Here is a 16796-nt window from a genome sequence, read left to right on the forward strand (position 1 = left end):
CCCCCCCGCGCTGCTCAGGGCCCCAGGGCAGAGGGAGGCCGGGGAGCGGGGCTGGAGACAAGCTGCTGCCGTACCCAGGGCAGTGGTGCAGCAGCAGGTGGGGAATTTCTGCTGCTGGGTGCAGGCCCCCAGACTCAGCAGCAGCTTATCCCCAGCTCCTCCCTGCTCTGCTTCCCGCTGCCACAAGAGCCTCCTCGCGGCTGCTGTTGGGATGGGGCCAGTCCACCCGTGCAGGCCAGGCTCCGTGGCAGGCAGGGCTGTGTCCACAGGCCCAGCCCTGAAAACCGTTCTTGTCTCATTGCAACAGCTCTCCCGCCGGGCGACTCTCTCCTGAACTCACTGCTGCGCCCGCAAGACGGGTCAGGGAAGAGGCTCTTGGCGAGCGCGGCACGGGAGCAGAGCCGCAGCTAGCCCTGGGAGTGTGACGGGGGCTAAACCGGGAGGGGCAGGATGTGTTGGGGGGTCAGGCTGAGGGCACATCCCAGCTTCACTCGCTGGGAGGCCTTGCAAGGCCTGTACTCGTCACGCTGCATTTGAGGGCTGGTACACAGGCGGATGACGAGGTGAATCCTCCTGCTGGCTGCAGCGGACAGCAGGCCCAGGCCGGGATGCCATGCCGAGACCAATGCACGTTCCCCATGTTTCCAGGGTGAGGTGTGGCCTGACTGCTCAGGCTCCCGCCGGACTTTCACGGGGTCCAATGGCACTGCTCAAGGGACACGAGTCTTGGCTCGAGGCTCTTGCAGGACTTTGCTGATGCTCGCACCGAAGGGGGTCTCTGTGTCTGTGCATCAGGCTAATTAACCTCACGGGAGAGTCCGGATTGGAGCAGGGTGGATGAACCCTGGGAGGAGAACGTCCTGGACGCCCTCAGACGGCTACCGTTAATCATAGTCATATTCCAGTAGAGTCCAAGGCCCCTGTATTTCAGCCTCACACTAGATTGTAGACTATCAGGGTGGGAAGGGACCTCAGGAGGTCATCTAGTCCAAACCCCTGCTCAAAGCAGGACCAATCCCCAACTAAATCGTCCCAGCCAGGGCTTTGTCAAGTCGGGCCTTAAAAACCTCTAAGGATGGAGATTCCACCACCTCCCTAGGTAACCCATTCCAGTGCTTCACCACCCTCCTAGTGAAAAAGTTTTTCCTAATATACAACCTAAACCTCCCCCACTGCAACTTGGGACCATTACTCCTTGTCCTGTCCTCTTCTACCACTGAGATTAGTCTAGAACCATCCTCTCTGGAACCACCTCTCAGGTAGTTGAAAGCAGCTATCAAATCCCCCCTCATTCTTCTCTTCTGCAGACTAAACAATCCCAGTTCCCTCAGCCTCTCCTCATAAGTCATGTGTTCCAGTCCCCTAATCACTTTTGTTGCCCTCCGCTGGACTCTTCCCAATTTTTCCACATCCTTCTTGTAGTGTGGGGCCCAAAACTGGACACAGTACTCCAGATGAGGCCTCACTAATGTCGAATAGAGGGGGACGATCACGTCCCTCGATCTGCTGGCAATGCCCCTAGTTATTCATCCCAAAATGCCGTTAGCCTTCTTGGCAACAAGGGCACACTGTTGACTGATATCCAGCTTCTTGTTCACTGTAACCCCTAGGTCCTTTTCTGCAGAACTGCTGCCGAGCCATTCGGTCCCTAGTCTGTAGCTGTGCATGGGATTCTTCCATCCTAAGTGCAGGACTCTGCACTTGTCCTTGTTGAACCTCATCAGATTTCTTTTGGCCCAATCCGCTAATTTGTCTAGGTCCCTCTGTATCCTATCCCTACCGTCCAGCGTATCTACCTCTCCTCCCAGTTTAGTGTCATCTGCAAACTTGCTGAGGGTGCAATCCACACCACCCTCCAGATCATTAATGAAGATATTGAACAAAACCAGCCCCAGGAGTGACCCTTGGGGCACTCCGCTTGATACTGGCTGCCAACTAGACATGAAGCCATTGATCACTACCTACAAGGCAGATGACAAGGCTGGATCACAAGGCTGAACGACAGGCCGTGCTCCAGCAGCTCCCCGCACGGCCAGATATTCAAACTCACGTCAGGACTGGGGGCTCCATTCGGAGCCCGAGGACGAGGAGCCTTTTGTGTTCCAGCTACTTAGAGCAAGAGCTCGTTTTCTCACAATTGGGACTTGGTAACATGGCAACTTAGGAGTGGAAATACCAGGGTGCCCAGATGCTGCATAAACCTACCTAGGGCTAGCTGCCAGCTCACGCCAAGGCCCTTAGGCTCTCAGATGAACACTGACTGATACCCAGCTGGAAACCAGTCTGGCTCACCTGTGTGTTCGTGTTGTTAAAACAGATGTGAAGTTGATAAGAATATTTAGTGCTTAGACTTGATGAAATGCTTGTGGGATACTGCACGTAGTAATCTCACAGACAACGTCCGTACCCCATGTTATACTGAGGGTTTGCCTGTAAAGCTCTGTAACTGTGTGACTCATCCAACAGGAAAGAAGCATTAATTAGTGTAAAGTGCTGGCTTCCTACAGTGGTAGCTCTGCCCACCAAGAAGGCCCATTGAAATCAATGAGCCACTGTGAAACATCCAAGAACTAAGACTTTGCTAATTGCTCCCCCACTCCCACGAAGAGGAGACGTGTAGGTGGACTCATCCCACCAGCCTGAACTCTGGGGATAATCCCTGACGAGAAGGAATTGTGTCTTTGATGGTGTTTGGACTCTGGGGGGCCAGGATCACCAAGCATAAGCAAAAGATCCCCAGTGCTTGGCCTGGGCTAGCCCCACAGGACACAGAGCTTGCTCATTACAGCAGCTCCTTTCATCTTTTAGAACCTAGAGATTGTAACTCGTGTGTCTTTGTTTACCTGCTTTAACCTTGCAAATAACTCTATTTCTCTTTCTTAGTTACTAGCTCTTTAGTTCATTTAGTATAGGGCTGGCTACAAGCGTCTTTGGAGTAAGATCTAGGGTGCAATTGACCTGGGGTGCCTGGTCCTTTGAGATTGGGAGTAACCTGAATATTGTTGAGTTTTGGCGTAAGGGACCATCTATCGCAAAGGCAGGCTCTCCTGGGTGGCAAGGCAGACCCGAGTGCTGCAGAGGGCTGTCTGTGACTCCATGCTTAGGCTGACGTAGTGCCTGAGGAGTTCACACTTGCTACTTGGTTGGTGAAGTCTATAGAGGTCACAGCCAGTTTAGGGTTTGTGCCCGTTTCTTCAGTCTGCCCTGTGGTTGGTACCCACACTCTGAGCCACTGCAGCTCCCCAAGCTGGGACAGCTCCTGTCTGGTGCCACACTACACCCGGAGCAGCTGGTTTTCTGAAGGGGCTGACGAGGCTCAGGGAAGAGAGCGCCCACTGTCAGCAAAGCCGCTGGGCACTAAGGGCAGGAGGGAGGAGCACGGAGTAGGGAAGAGACCAGCCAGTCAGGCTGTTGTGAAGGCCAAGACTATAACAGGGTTCAAAAAAGAACGAGTTAGATTCTATGGAGGACAGGCCCATCAATGGCTGTTCGCCAGGGTGGGCAGGGACAGTGTTGCTGGGAACGGGCGACAGGGGCTGGGTGACTGGGTGATTCCCTGTTCTGTGCATTCCCTCTGGGCACCTGGCGCTGGCCGCTGTGGGGAGACAGGAGACTGGGCTCGATGCACCTTGGGTCTGACCCGGTGTGGCAGTGTTTATGTTCTTATAAAAATCCAGGCTCCCATGTGCCATCGAAAACCAGCTCCCTGGAACAAACTCATCTACCCTCCTGCCCCCAAACGTGTAAGTGACGAGTTCACAGATTCACAGACTCTAAGGCTGCAAGGGACTCCTGTGATCCAGTCTGTCCCCCTGCACAGCGCACACGACTGCCCTGAATTAACTCCCGCCTGAGCCAGCGCTGAGCTTCCAGACACACATCTCAGCTGACAGAGAACCCCCCGCATCCCTTGGCAACCGGTTCCAGGACCAGCCACCCTCCTGGTGAACATTCAGGCCTTGTCGCCAGTCTGAATTGGTCCGGCTGCAACTTCCAGCCGCGGGACGTCGTGAGCCCCGTCGAGGTGCTGAGTAGGAAGCTGCCGCACCTGGCCCAGCAGCCCGAGCACGGAGCCTGGGGTACTGGTGCCGCGTGCCGGCAGCACCCAGGGACTTTGGGGGTCTGTGGGTGCTCAGCCCCCTTGGCAGCCAGCTGTGAGCGTACAAGGCGCACGTGCAAACCCAGCAGGGGAAGGTGGGACAATCCCAGCGTGAGAGGGGCTGGGGTACTAGCCTGGGACAGAGCTTCGCATCAGCCTGCGGCTGCAGGGCATTGAAGGCTGGGGACCACACGCCAAGCTGGTTTCCCCCAGGGCAACTCCAGGGCTGTGGCTGGGATGTAATACCGCCGAGTACTCGGCCGGCACAGGCCTCTCCAGCTGGGTGCTCACAGCGGGGGGACGCCCGCTGCCAAGGAGCTCACCCTAGATCCCATGCCGATTCCCTGGCAGCGCTGATACCCGCAGACTGCTTCAGCCCACGCCCCGTGCGCTGGCTGGGGCAGCCTGCAGGGCAGGGCGGGGAACGTCTCCAGGTGGAGACTGGGAGGTCGTGGCCGTTTGAGCCACGCTGGGTGTTGCGGTGATAGACACAGACAGACTCAGCAGTCGACGCAAGACAGGAACGACTGGCTGCCAGGCCGCAGACAGGCCTGGAGGCCACTGCAGCTGCTGGCCAGAGGAGCGGGAAGAGTTTCTGGGAGCACGGGTGGAACGCAGCAGCCCTGCAGGAGCCAGGGTCACTGGGCTACAGCCGCAGGCAGAGGGACAGGCCCACAGGCAGATGATATTTTATTATGATGATTTTAAATTAAAATTATTCAGCATTTAAAAACAGCTCCCTTGAGCCCCATGGTCCAGTGCCAGCTGTGATGGTGTGCAGTGGCCCTGCAGGGGTGGGGGTGCTGCAGTGCCAGGGACAGACACCGCCCGTCCAAGAAGAGTTCATTTGGGATGAGGATTGTCGGAGGCCAGGCAGCGGTCCCCAGGCCTGGGGTGGATCATGCTGGGGAACTGCTCTTGCCACGGGTTACCAATGGCCCCTGCCTGGACTAGGCACCCTGAAGGGACCCAGCCCAGCTGGGCAGCCCCTCGGGCCAGGGAAGGGCAATGGTGCCCTCCCTCACAGCAGTGCCCACGTCTTCAACTCTCCCTGCGCCTCTCCCATGGGCCGTGCTGCTGAAAGGGGGGGAGATGGGGGGGCAGGGGGAGCATAACTGCTGCCAAGCTTCCCAGGGGCTTCTCCCTGCAGCGAGGGCTCAGCAGGTACCAGGCCCTCGCCCACGGATGGTCTGTGCCCTGCAGTGGATGCTGCTCTGCCACGCCCCACATGCAGGTGCAGCGATTACAGATGGCGACAAAATGCACCGCGTAAGGTGACAGCTGAGCCAGCAAGGGCAGGTGAAATCTGCACCCCAGCAGCCGGGGCACACGCCCGCCCCGACAGTGCCCGCCAAGTGCCGGCACGGTGCGCACCAGGCCCACGTGCTCCTCCCTCCACGCCTTCTGCCGGGCGGTTCCGGGTGGGGCCGCAGGCAGGACAGGCACTGAGGGAGGCAGTGAGACCTGCCGGCCATAGGGATTCCCCACCTCCCGAGGGGACTTGCCCTGTGCATGGCAGAGCCCCGGAGCCACGCGGGAGAGGAAGGATCCTGGGCACTGTCCCCCCCCCCCGGATGCTCCTTCCTCCTCATTCTCTCGGGGCTGCTCTCCCCACTCAGGCATCTGGGCCCGGGGAACTGTCTCTCTTGTGGCTAGGAGGGCCCCGGGGATGAGGGACACAGCTAGGGCATGAAGCATGGGGCCCTGCTGCTCTGAGGGGGCAGGGGCACGTCTGTGTGCACTGGGGAGAGAGACAGGCTAGGGAAAGAGGAGGGAAGATACAGCAATTAAAATCACGTTTTAAAAAGGGGCAAGCGGCCTCCACACAGTCCCTGGCCTGCAGAGGGGCCCAGCGCATGCTCCCCGGTTCCTTCCCTCACGGCTGGGGGGAGGTCTCCGGCACTGGGTGCAGCTCCGTGGCGGCAGGCGCCTGGCGGGCTCTGCTCTCCAGGGCCAGCTGCATGCTCCAGATGCTGAGGGGGCGCATGTAGGCCAGAGAGCGGAAGAGCTTCCTTTGGCAATAGGCCTCCGGCGTCTGGAAGGCCATGCCCAGCCGCTCCCACACGGTCCGGTAGCAGCCCTCCGCTGTGTGGAAGCCCTCCTGCACCAGGCCCTGCAGCAGAGGGAGGAGAGAGTCAGGCCCAGAGTCACCTGGCACCGGCTGCTCGTGCCAAGGGGCGCCGTGCACACACCCACCTCCTGGATCATGGTGGCTGCCAGAGCGTACACAACCCCAACCCAGGCCTCGCTGGACTGCAGGCTGGATGTGTCCAGGCTCCCATCGGGCCTCATGCCGTTCACGGCGCCCATCGTCCCATTGGCAAAGCTCATGACGTTCAGCTCAAAGATTGTCTTCAGCGCGCTGACAATATGGCTCCTGGGGAAAACCTGTGGAGAGAGACGCCATCAGGCCTCTCGGCCACACAGGGCCGCACCCTGAACCCAGGGCCCGGCCTGCACCGCCCCAGGGGCTGGGCCTCGGAGACAGCATAGGCAGATAGGGCCAGTACCTCATCTGCCTTCTGTACAGCACAGGCCATGGACAAGCACCCAGATGCCCGGGGCTGAGCCCTGTGGAGAGGCGGCAGGCTGGATGTGACGACAGCGAGGTGGCGAGCCACCACGGCCCCTGCAGGTCTGCTCCAATGGCTCGCCAACGTTCCCGAGCCAGCGGCACACAGGGGAGCGAGGTGGCCGGCCCCACGTCTGCCTGCCTCTGGGTGCCCTAGCCTGAGGGGTCAGGTTCCCATTCTGCAGCTGGCTGAACTGGAGGGGCGAGACTCAACCCCTGACCGGCAGCCTTACCCACTCAGCCAGCCCCTCCTTAATCCTCAAACTCTCTGGCTTCTTGTCCTGCCTGTCCCTCCTGGATTACAGAGCCCAGCAGTCCCCGGGATCGTGCCCCAGGCTGACCTTGTGCACCATGGCAAGTCACCGCTCCATTTTCTCTTTGGTAAACTGACCAGACAGCGCACGTTCAGTCTCTCACCCTCACACCCCCTGCCCTCACACCATCGGGGTGGCTTTTCCCCCCTCTCCAGCGTTCAAGGCCTTTTTAAAACGAGTGCCTATGGCTCCCAGTCTCGGCTGCACCAGTGCTGCGCGCAGGGGTAAAAGCAGCTCCCTGCTCCTGCCCGTGGCTGCCCCGTGAACACATCACAGGAGCCTTGTGTGCCACAGCAGGGCACGCGCAGCTCAGCGCGTCCTAGGACTGGCAGGGACCTCGGGGAGTCTCCAGTCCAGGCCCCTGCACTCATGGCAGGACTAAGTATTCTCTAGACCAGGGGTCTCCAACCTTTTCACGCCCAAGGTCACTTTCTGAATTTAAGTGCAACCCAGGATTTCCCCTTCCCCGAGCCCGCCCCTTCCCCGAAGCCCCCCCTCCTTCCCCCCCCATTGCTCGCTCTCCCCGACCCCACTTTCACTGGGCTGGGGCAGAGTGTTGGAGTGCAGGAGGGGATACAGGGTGCTGGCTCTGGCAGGGGAGTCAGGGGTGGGGCTTGGGGTGCAGGGGTGGGGCTTGGGGTTCAGGCTCTGGGAGGGGAGTCAGGGCTGGGGAACACTGTTGGGGAGCAGGAGGCGGTGGGCTTGGGGTGCAGGAGAGGGTTTGGGGTGCTGGCTCTGGGGAGGGTCAGGGATGGAGCTTGGGGTGCAGGAGGGGGTTTGGGGTACTAGCTCCAGAAGGGGGCTCAGGGCTGGGGGTTGGAATGCGGCCTCCCGCCGGGCAGCACTTACCTCCGGTGGCTCCCGGTCGGCAGCATAGCGTGGCTGTTGCTAGGGCCAGCTCCCTGCCTACCCCAGCCCCACACCACTCCCAGAAGGGGCCAATGCAGCCCTGCGGGGGGCGGGCAGCATGTGGCTTCGCACGCTGCCCCTCTCTGCAAGCAAAGCCCCCGCAGCTCCCATTGGCCACAGCTCCCCATTCCCGGCCAACGGGAGCTGCAGGAGCAGTGCACGGAGGGAGACCCCTGCCGCCCTGCCCTGCCCTGGGGCCGCGCTGGCCACTTCTGGGAGTGGTGTGGGGCTGGGGCAGGCAGGGAGCCGGTCTCAGCAGCAACCCCGCTGGGCCGCCGAAGATCGCGATCGACTGGGAGATCCTCGAGGATCGACCGGTTGGTGACCACTGATCTAGACCATCCCTGACAGGTGTTTGTCTAAACTGCTCTTCTAAATCTCCGACGATGGAGATCCCACCACCTCCCTGGGCAATTTATTCCAGTGCTGAACCACCCTGACAGTGAGGCAGTTTTTCCTAACATCCAACCTAAACCGCCCTTGCTGCAATTTAAGCCCATTGCTTCTTCTCCTGTCCTCAGAGGTTAAGAAGAACAATTTCTCTCCCTTCTCCTTGTAACAGCCTTTTATGTGCTTGAAAACTGTTATCATGTCCCCTCTCAGTCTTCTCTTCTCCAAACTAAACAAACCCAAGTTTTTCAATCTTCCCTCATGGGTCATGTTTTCTACACATTTAATCATTTTTGTTGCTCTTCTCTGGATTCTCTCCAATTTGTCCACATCTTTCCTGAAATGTGGTGCCCAGAACTGGACACAAGACTCCAGTTGAGACCTAATCAGCACAGAGTAAAGCAGAAGAATAACTTCTCGTGTCTTGCTTACAACACTCCTGCTAAGACGTCCCAGAATGAGGTTTGCTTTTCTTGCAACAGTGTTACACTGTTGACTCATATTTAGCTTGTGGTCCACTATGACCTCCAGATCCCTTTCCGCAATACTCCTTCCTAGGCAGTCATTTCCCATTCTGTGTGTGTGCAACTTAGTGTTCCTTTCTCAATGGAGTACTTTGCATTTGTCCTTATTGAATTTCATCCTATTTACTTCAGACCATTTCTCCAGTTTGTCCAGATCATTTTGAATTTTAATCCTATCCTCCAAAGCACTTGCAACCCCTCCCAGCTGGGTATCGTCTGCAGACTTTATAAGTGTACTCTTTATGCCATTATCTAAATCACCGATGACGATATTGAACAGAACTGGACCCAGAACTGATCCCTGCGGGACCCCATTCCTTGTGTGCTTCCAGCATGAATGTGAATCACTGGTAACTACTTTCTCAGAATGGTTTTCCAACCAATTTTGCACCCACCTTATAGCAGCTCCATCTAGGTTGCATTTCCTTAGTTTGTTTATGAGAAGGTCATGCGAGACAGTATCAAAAGCTTTAGTAAAGTCAAGATATACCACGTCTACCCGCTTCCCCACATCCACAAGGCTTGTTACCCTGTCAAAGAAAGCTCTCAGGTTGGTTTGACACGATTTGTTCTTGAGAAATTCATGCTGTTACTTATCACCTTATTATCTTTTAGATGTTTGCGAATTGATTGCTTAATTATTTGCTCCATTATCTTTCTGGGTATAGAAGTTAAGCTGATTGGTCTGTAATTCCCTGGATTGTGCTTATTTCTCTTTTTAGAGGTGGGCACTATATTTGCCCTTTACCAGTCTTCTGCGATCTCTACCATCTTCCATGACTTCTCAAAGATAATCGCTAATGGCTCAGATATCTCCTCAGTCAGTTCCTTGAGTATTTTAGGATGCATTTCATCAGGCCCTGGTGACTTGAAGACAGAAGAACATAAGAACGGCCGTACTGGGTCAGACCAAAGGTCCATCCAGCCCAGTATCCTGTCTACCGACTGTGGCCAATTCCAGGTGCCCCAGAGGGAGTGAACCAGCAGATCGAGGAATGTGATCGTTCCCCTCTATTCGATATTGGTGAGGCCTCATCTGGAGTACTGTGTCCAGTTTTGGCCCCCACACGACAAGAAAGATGTGGAAAAATTGGAAAGCATCCAGCGGAGGGCAACAAAAATGATTAGGGGGCTGGGGCACATGACTTATGAGGAGAGGCTGAGGGAACTGGGATTGTTTAGTCTGCGGAAGAGAAGAATGAGGGGGGATTTGATAGCTGCTTTCAACTACCTGAAAGGGGGTTCCAAAGAGGATGGATCTAGACTGTTCTCAGTGGTAGCAGATGACAGAACAAGGCGTAATGGTCTCAAGTTGCAGTGGGGGAGGTTTAGGTTGGATATTAGGAAAAACGTTTTCATTAGGAGGGTGGTCAAGCACTGGAATGCGTTACCTAGGGAGGTGGTCGAATCTCCTTCCTTAAAAAGAAAAGGAGTACTTGTGGCACGTTAGAGACTAACCAATTTATTTGAGCATGAGCCTTCGTGAGCTACAGCTCACTTCATCGGATGCTGTATTTTCCACTTTATGCATCCGATGAAGTGAGCTGTAGCTCACGAAGGCTCATGCTCAAATAAATTGGTTAGTCTCTAAGGTGCCACAAGTACTCCTTTTCTTTTTGCGAATACAGACTAACACGGCTGCTACTCTGAAACCTCTCCTTCCTTAGAGGTTTTTAAGGCCTGGCTTCACAAAGACTTGACTGGGATGATTTAGTTGGGGATTGGTCCTGATTTGAGCAGGGGGTTGGACTAGATGACCTCCTGAGGTCCCTTCCAACCCTGACATTCTATGATTCTATACAAAGGGATGGAATGAACAGTCAATTTTCAGAATGCAGAGAGGCAAATAGAGGTGTCTCCCAGAGGTCTGTTCTGGGATCAGTCCTATTCAACATATTCATAAAGGATCTAGAAAAAGGGGTAAACAGTGAGGTGGCAAAATTTTCAGATGATACAAAACTACTCAAGATAGTTAAGTCCCAGTGTGATGAAGCGGGACTGTTCTTAATGTTTTCTCTGAATATTGTGGGGGAGCCTCAGTTTCCCCTAGGCAGTTCTTAAGTATCTAGGTGGTGGGATAAGGGTGTTTGATCATTGCAGAGCCCTGGAGGGCAGGTGTGTGCAGGGGTCTGGACACAGAGAATGGCCGACACCCTGTTTCCTGGCAGCTGATGGCCTGGCCCTTCCCCCCTGCAAGGTGAGAGCTAAAGGGTTGGAGAACAAAGGAATCCGGTGCCCTCCTGGCCCGGGAAAGGGACAAAGCCCAGAGGAGGAGGGGCTGGAGGGAGTTTCAGTTTGGGGCTGGCTGGGACATGGAGTTAAGTGCAGATGGGGTTGTCTGGCTCACTGCCCCCCAAAATGGACTCGGCTGAGGGGTCCTGTTCTGGGTACCTACAAGCTCTGTTTTAGACCATGTTCCTGTCATCTAATAAACCCTCTGTTTTACTGGCTGGCTGAGAGTCCCGTCTGACTGCGCAGTTGGGGGGCAGGACCCTCTGGCTTCCCCAGGAGCCCCGCCTGAGCGGACTCGCTGTGGGAAGTGCACGGAGGGACAGAGGATGCTGAATGCTCCAAGGTCAGACCCAGGAAGGTGGAAGCCGGGTGAGCTGTGTGTCCTGCAGACAGGCTGCTCACAGAAAGGAGACTTCCCCAGAGTCCTGCCTGGCTTCGTGGGGAGCAGTTCCAGAGCATCGCCCGGGGACCCCGTGACACCCAGGCAGACTGCGAAGAGCTACAAAAGGATCTCTCAAAACTGGGTGACTGGGCAACAAAATGGCAGATGAAATTCAATGTTGATAAATGCAAAGTAATGCATATTCATAATCAAAACATAATCCCAACTATACATACAAAATGATGTGGTCTAAATTAGCTGTTACCACTCAAGAAAGATCTTGGAGTCATTGTGGATAGTTCTCTGCAAACATCCACTCAGTGTGCAGCGGCCATCAAAACAGCGAACAGGATGTTAGGAATCATTAAAAAGGGGATGGAGAATAAGACGGAGAATATCTTATTGCCCTTATGTAAATCCATGGTACATCCACATCTTGAATACTGCATACAGATGTGGTGTGGTCTCATCTCAAAAAAGATATACTGGCATTAGAAAAGGTTCAGAGAAGGGCATCAAAAATGATGAGGGGTTTGGAACGGGTCCTATATGAGGAGAGATTAAAGAGGCTAGGACTTTTCAGCTTGGAAAAGAGGAGACTAAGGGGGGATAGGATAGAGGTCTATAAAATCATGAGTGGTGTGGAGAAAGTGAATTAGGAAAAGTTATTTACTTGTTCCCATAATATAAGAACTAGGGGCCACCAAATGAAATTAATGGGCAGCAGGTTTAAAACAAGTAAAAGGAAGTTCTTCTTCACTCAGCGCACAGTCAACCTGTGGAACTCCTTGCCTGAGGAGGCTGTGAAGGCTAGGACTATAAAAGGGTTTAAAAGAGAACTGGATAAATTCATGGAGGTTAAGTCCATTAATAACAGGTTTCAGAGTAGCAGCCGTGTTAGTCTGTATCTGCAAAAAGAACAGGCGTAGATGTGGAACCTTAGAGACTAACAAATTTATTAGAGCATAAGCTTTCGTGGGCTACAGCCCACTTCATTGGATGCATAGAATGGAACATATAGTAAGAAGAGATATATACATACAGAGAACGAGGAAGTTGCCATACAAACTGTAAGAGGCTAATTAGTTAAGATGAGTTTTATCAGCAGGAGAAAAAAAACCTTTGTCGTGATAATCAAGATGGCCCATTTAGACAGTGGACAAGAAGGTGTGAGGATACTTAACTTTAGGGAAATAGATTCAATATGTGTAATGACCCAGCCACTCCCAGTCTCTGTTCAAACCCAGGTTCATGGTATCTAGTTTGCATATTAATTCAAGCTCAGCAGTTTCTCCTTGGAGTCTGTTTTTGAAGCTTTTCTGTTGCAAAATTGCTACCCTTAAGTCTTTTACTGAGGGGCCAGAGAGGTTGAAGTGTTCTCCTACCGGTTTTTGAATGTTCTGATTCCTGAAGTCAGATTTGTATCCATTTATTTGTTTGAGACTGTCCGGTTTGGCCAATGTACATGGCAGAGGGGCATTGCTGGCACAGGATGGCATAGATCACATTGGTAGATGTGCAGGTGAACGAGCCCCTGATGGCGTGGCTGTTGTGAATAGGTCCTATGATGGTGTCACTTGAATAAATATGTGGACAGAGTTGGCATCATGCTTTGTTGCAGGGATAGGTTCCTGGGTTAGTGTTTTTGTTGTGTGGTGTGTGATTTTCAGAGTACAGCCGTGTTAGTCTGTATCCACAAAAAGAACAGGAGTACTGAAGCAAATACTCTCAAGCAACCACACACTACAGGATGGCAGGAGAGAGACCACAGAATCATAGAATATCGGGGTTGGAAGGGACCTCAGGAGGTCATCTAGTCCAACCCCATACTCAAAGCAGGACCAATACCCAACTAAATCATCCCAGCCAGGGCTTGGTCAAGCCTGACCGTAAAAACTTCTAAGGAAGGAGATTCCACCACCTCCCTAGGTAACGCATTCTAGTGCTTCACCACCCTCCTAGTGAAAATTTTTTTCCTAATATCCAACCTAGACCTCCCCCCACTGCGACTTGAGACCATTACTCCTCATTCTGTCATCTGCCACCACAGAGAACAGTCTAGATCCATTCTCTTTGAAACCCCCTTTCAGGGAGTCGAAAGCAGCTATCAAATCCCCCCTCATTCTTCTCTTCTGCAGACTAAACAATCCCAGTTCCCTCAGCCTCTCCCCATAAGTCACGTGTTCCAGTCCCCTAATCATTTTTGTTACCCTCCGCTGGATGCTTTCCAATTTTTCCACATCCTTCTGGTAGTGTGGGGCCCCAAACTGGACATAGTACTCCAGATGAGGCCTCACCAATGTCGAATAGAGGGGAACGATCACGTTCCTCAATCTGCTGGTTCGCTCCCTATGGGGCACCTGGCATTGGCCACTGCTGGTAGACAGGATACTGGGCTGGATGGACCTTTGGTCTGACCCAGTACGGCTGTTCTTATGTTCTTCTGTCTTCAAGTCACCAGGGCCTGATGAAATGCATCATAGAATACTCAAGGAACTGACTGAGGAGATATCTGAGCCATTAGCGATTATCTTTGAGAAGTCATGGAAGACAGCAGAGATCCCAGAAGACTGGAAAAGGGCAATATAGTGCCCATCTCTAAAAAGGGAAATAAGGACAACCCAGGGAATTACAGACCAATCAGCTTAACTTCTATACCCAGAAAGATAATGGAGCAAATAATTAAGCAATCAATTCGCAAACATCTAGAAGATAATAAGGTGATAAGTAACAGTCAGCATGAATTTCTCAAGAACAAATCGTGTCAAACCAACCTGAGAGCTTTCTTTGGCGGGGTAACAAGCCTTGTGGATGTGGGGAAGCGGTAGACGTGGTATATCTTGACTTTACTAAAGCTTTTGATACTGTCTCGCATGACCTTCTCATAAACAAACTAAGGAAATACAACCTAGATGGAGCTGCTATAAGGTGGGTGCAAAATTGGTTGGAAAACCATTCCGAGAAAGTAGTTACCAGTGATTCACATTCATGCTGGAAGCACACAAGGAATGGGGTCCCGCAGGGATCAGTTCTGGATCCAGTTCTGTTCAATATCGTCATCGGTGATTTAGATAACGGCATAAAGAGTACACTTATAAAGTCTGCAGACGATACCCAGCTGGGAGGGGTTGCAAGTGCTTTGGAGGATAGGATTAAAATTCAAAATGATCTGGACAAACTGGAGAAATGGTCTGAAGTAAATAGGATGAAATTCAATAAGGACAAATGCAAAGTACTCCATTGAGAAAGGAACACTAAGTTGCACACACACAGAATGGGAAATGACTGCCTAGGAAGGAGTACTGAGGAAAGGGATCTGGAGGTCATAGTGGATCACAAGCTAAATATGAGTCAACAGTGTAACACTGTTGCAAGAAAAGCAAACCTCATTCTGGGACGTCTTAGCAGGAGTGTTGTAAGCAAGACACGAGAAGTTATTCTTCTGCTTTACTCTGTGCTGATTAGGTCTCAACTGGAGTCTTGTGTCCAGTTCTGGGCGCCACATTTCAGGAAAGATGTGGACAAATTGGAGAGAATCCAGAGAAGAGCAACAAAAATGATTAAATGTGTAGAAAACATGACCCATAAGGGAAGATTGAAAAACTTGGGTTTGTTTAGTCCGGAGAAGAGAAGACTGAGAGGGGACATGATAACAGTTTTCAAGCACATAAAAGGCTGTTACAAGGAGAAGGGAGAGAAATTGTTCTTCTTAACCTCTGAGGACAGGACAAGAAGCAATGGGGTTAAATTGCAGCAAGGGCGGTTTAGGTTGGACATTAGGAAAAATTTTCTAACTGTCAGGGTGGTTCAGCACTGGAATAAATTGCCCAGGGAGGTTGTGGAATCTCCATCACTGGAGATTTTTAAGAGCAGGCTGGACAAACACCGGTCAGGGATGGTCTAGACAATACTTAGTCCTGCCATGAGTGCAGGGGACTGGACTAGAGATCTCTCAAAGTCCCTATGGTTCTATGACTCCTTGATTTGGCTTCAGGGCCTCAGGGCTTTGCACTTGTTGCTTGGCTGGTGAAATCTAAGGACAGTGCTCACAGCCAGTCTGAGGTTTTATGCCCTATTTCTGGCACTCTGCCCTGAGTAAGGTGCCCACGCTCCTAAGTCCCCCAGACAGTATGACAGTTTGACTTTGCATTTGTCCCATTGTGTTTGAATGGGCCCAGCTTCCCACGCCATCCAGATTGCTCTGTATGGCTGCCCCGTCCCCATCAATTGCCACTCCCCTAATCCTTGTGCCATCTGTAGATTTGCCTTCTCAACCTACCACCCCCCACCCTGGGACAAACCTTCTCTCACCTGGAACTCGCCGTGGTCCAGGCCGCTGGCCCGGAGGAACCACTGCCCGGCACACTGGTCGGACATGACGGTGCTGGAGAAGGGGCCCCCGCTGCTGTCGTAATTGTAGTATTTCCCTGCAGTGGGGACGAGAGAGTCAGCTAGACAGTCACACCCCCGCCCCTGACACCGGCAGCTCCTCCTCTCACACCGCACGGCGCCCCACAGGGCGGGAGTCACTCGCTGCCCGAGGCAGACACCCAGTGTCCTGGAGCAGGAGCCCGCACCCCGGGCTGAGGGTGGGTCAGCGCAGCACCCCTCGTGGGGACAGCCGGAGCCCAGGCAGCCTGCCCATACGCACCATTCCACAGCAGCCGCTCAAACGCCTCTGTGCCCTTCCTTCGGATGGCGCTGTATTTCTGTAGGACCTCGTCGTCACCCACAATCCCAGCCACCTTGCACATCACACAGACGGCTGCCAGCCACAGGCTGCCGCAGTACGCGCTGCAAAGCAAAGGAGACGGGTTTGGGCACGAGCCGCTGCCGCCATGCCGACATATCCGCCACGTCGGCCTCACAGCCCTGGCGCCACCATGACGGGCACATTCCAGGGCCCTAGACAGAGACGGGGGCTGCACTTCCCATCCACCCTGCCGTCCCCGAGCCTCACAGCCCTTGCCCCCACCCCTACCTGGGGGGGCGGTGCAGCCCCGAGAGTGCAGCCCCCTGACCTGTCCTTTCAGCCCCATGGGAGCTGGAGCAGCAGCAGCCCCGTGCTGCCAGGCACAGAGACCCCGGCAGGCACCCCGCCACACCCCCGGAAACGCCGGGGCTTGCTCCGCACTGAGCACCGCGCCAGGCAGGTAGCCGGCTAACCCTGGTCACCCAGTGAGCAAAGGCAGGAGGGGACACAAGCCAGGGCTGCCTCAGCTGGCAAAGCAGGGCTCTGGAGCGGCCACCGACCAGCGACACCCCCAGCCGGCACGGCCAGAAGAGAGACTCGCAGAGGGGCCGGGCTGTCAGCAGAGGGGCCGGGCCGTCAGCAGGGGGGCCGGGCCGTCAGCAGGGGGGCCGGGCCGTCAGC

The 16796-nt window shown here is 54.1% G+C and overlaps 1 protein-coding gene across 1 annotated transcript in view; it reads right to left on the reverse strand.

The window, feature by feature from the left end:
* Positions 1-4771: 4771 nt before the first annotated feature.
* Positions 4772-16796, reverse strand: part of GBA2 (glucosylceramidase beta 2) — a 69266-nt gene continuing 57241 nt past the window's right edge. The window contains exons 14-17 of the mRNA XM_077816570.1: positions 16074-16216; positions 15734-15849; positions 6296-6487; positions 4772-6212 (exon numbers count right to left, since the gene is read on the reverse strand). Of these exons, the coding sequence (XP_077672696.1) occupies positions 5976-6212; positions 6296-6487; positions 15734-15849; positions 16074-16216 (688 nt within the window). The 3' untranslated portion in view covers positions 4772-5975. The remainder of the gene's footprint in view (positions 6213-6295; positions 6488-15733; positions 15850-16073; positions 16217-16796) is intronic.

The sequence above is a fragment of the Eretmochelys imbricata genome, chromosome 5, assembly GCF_965152235.1.
Source record: "Eretmochelys imbricata isolate rEreImb1 chromosome 5, rEreImb1.hap1, whole genome shotgun sequence".
Taxonomy (NCBI): Eukaryota; Metazoa; Chordata; order Testudines; family Cheloniidae; genus Eretmochelys; species Eretmochelys imbricata.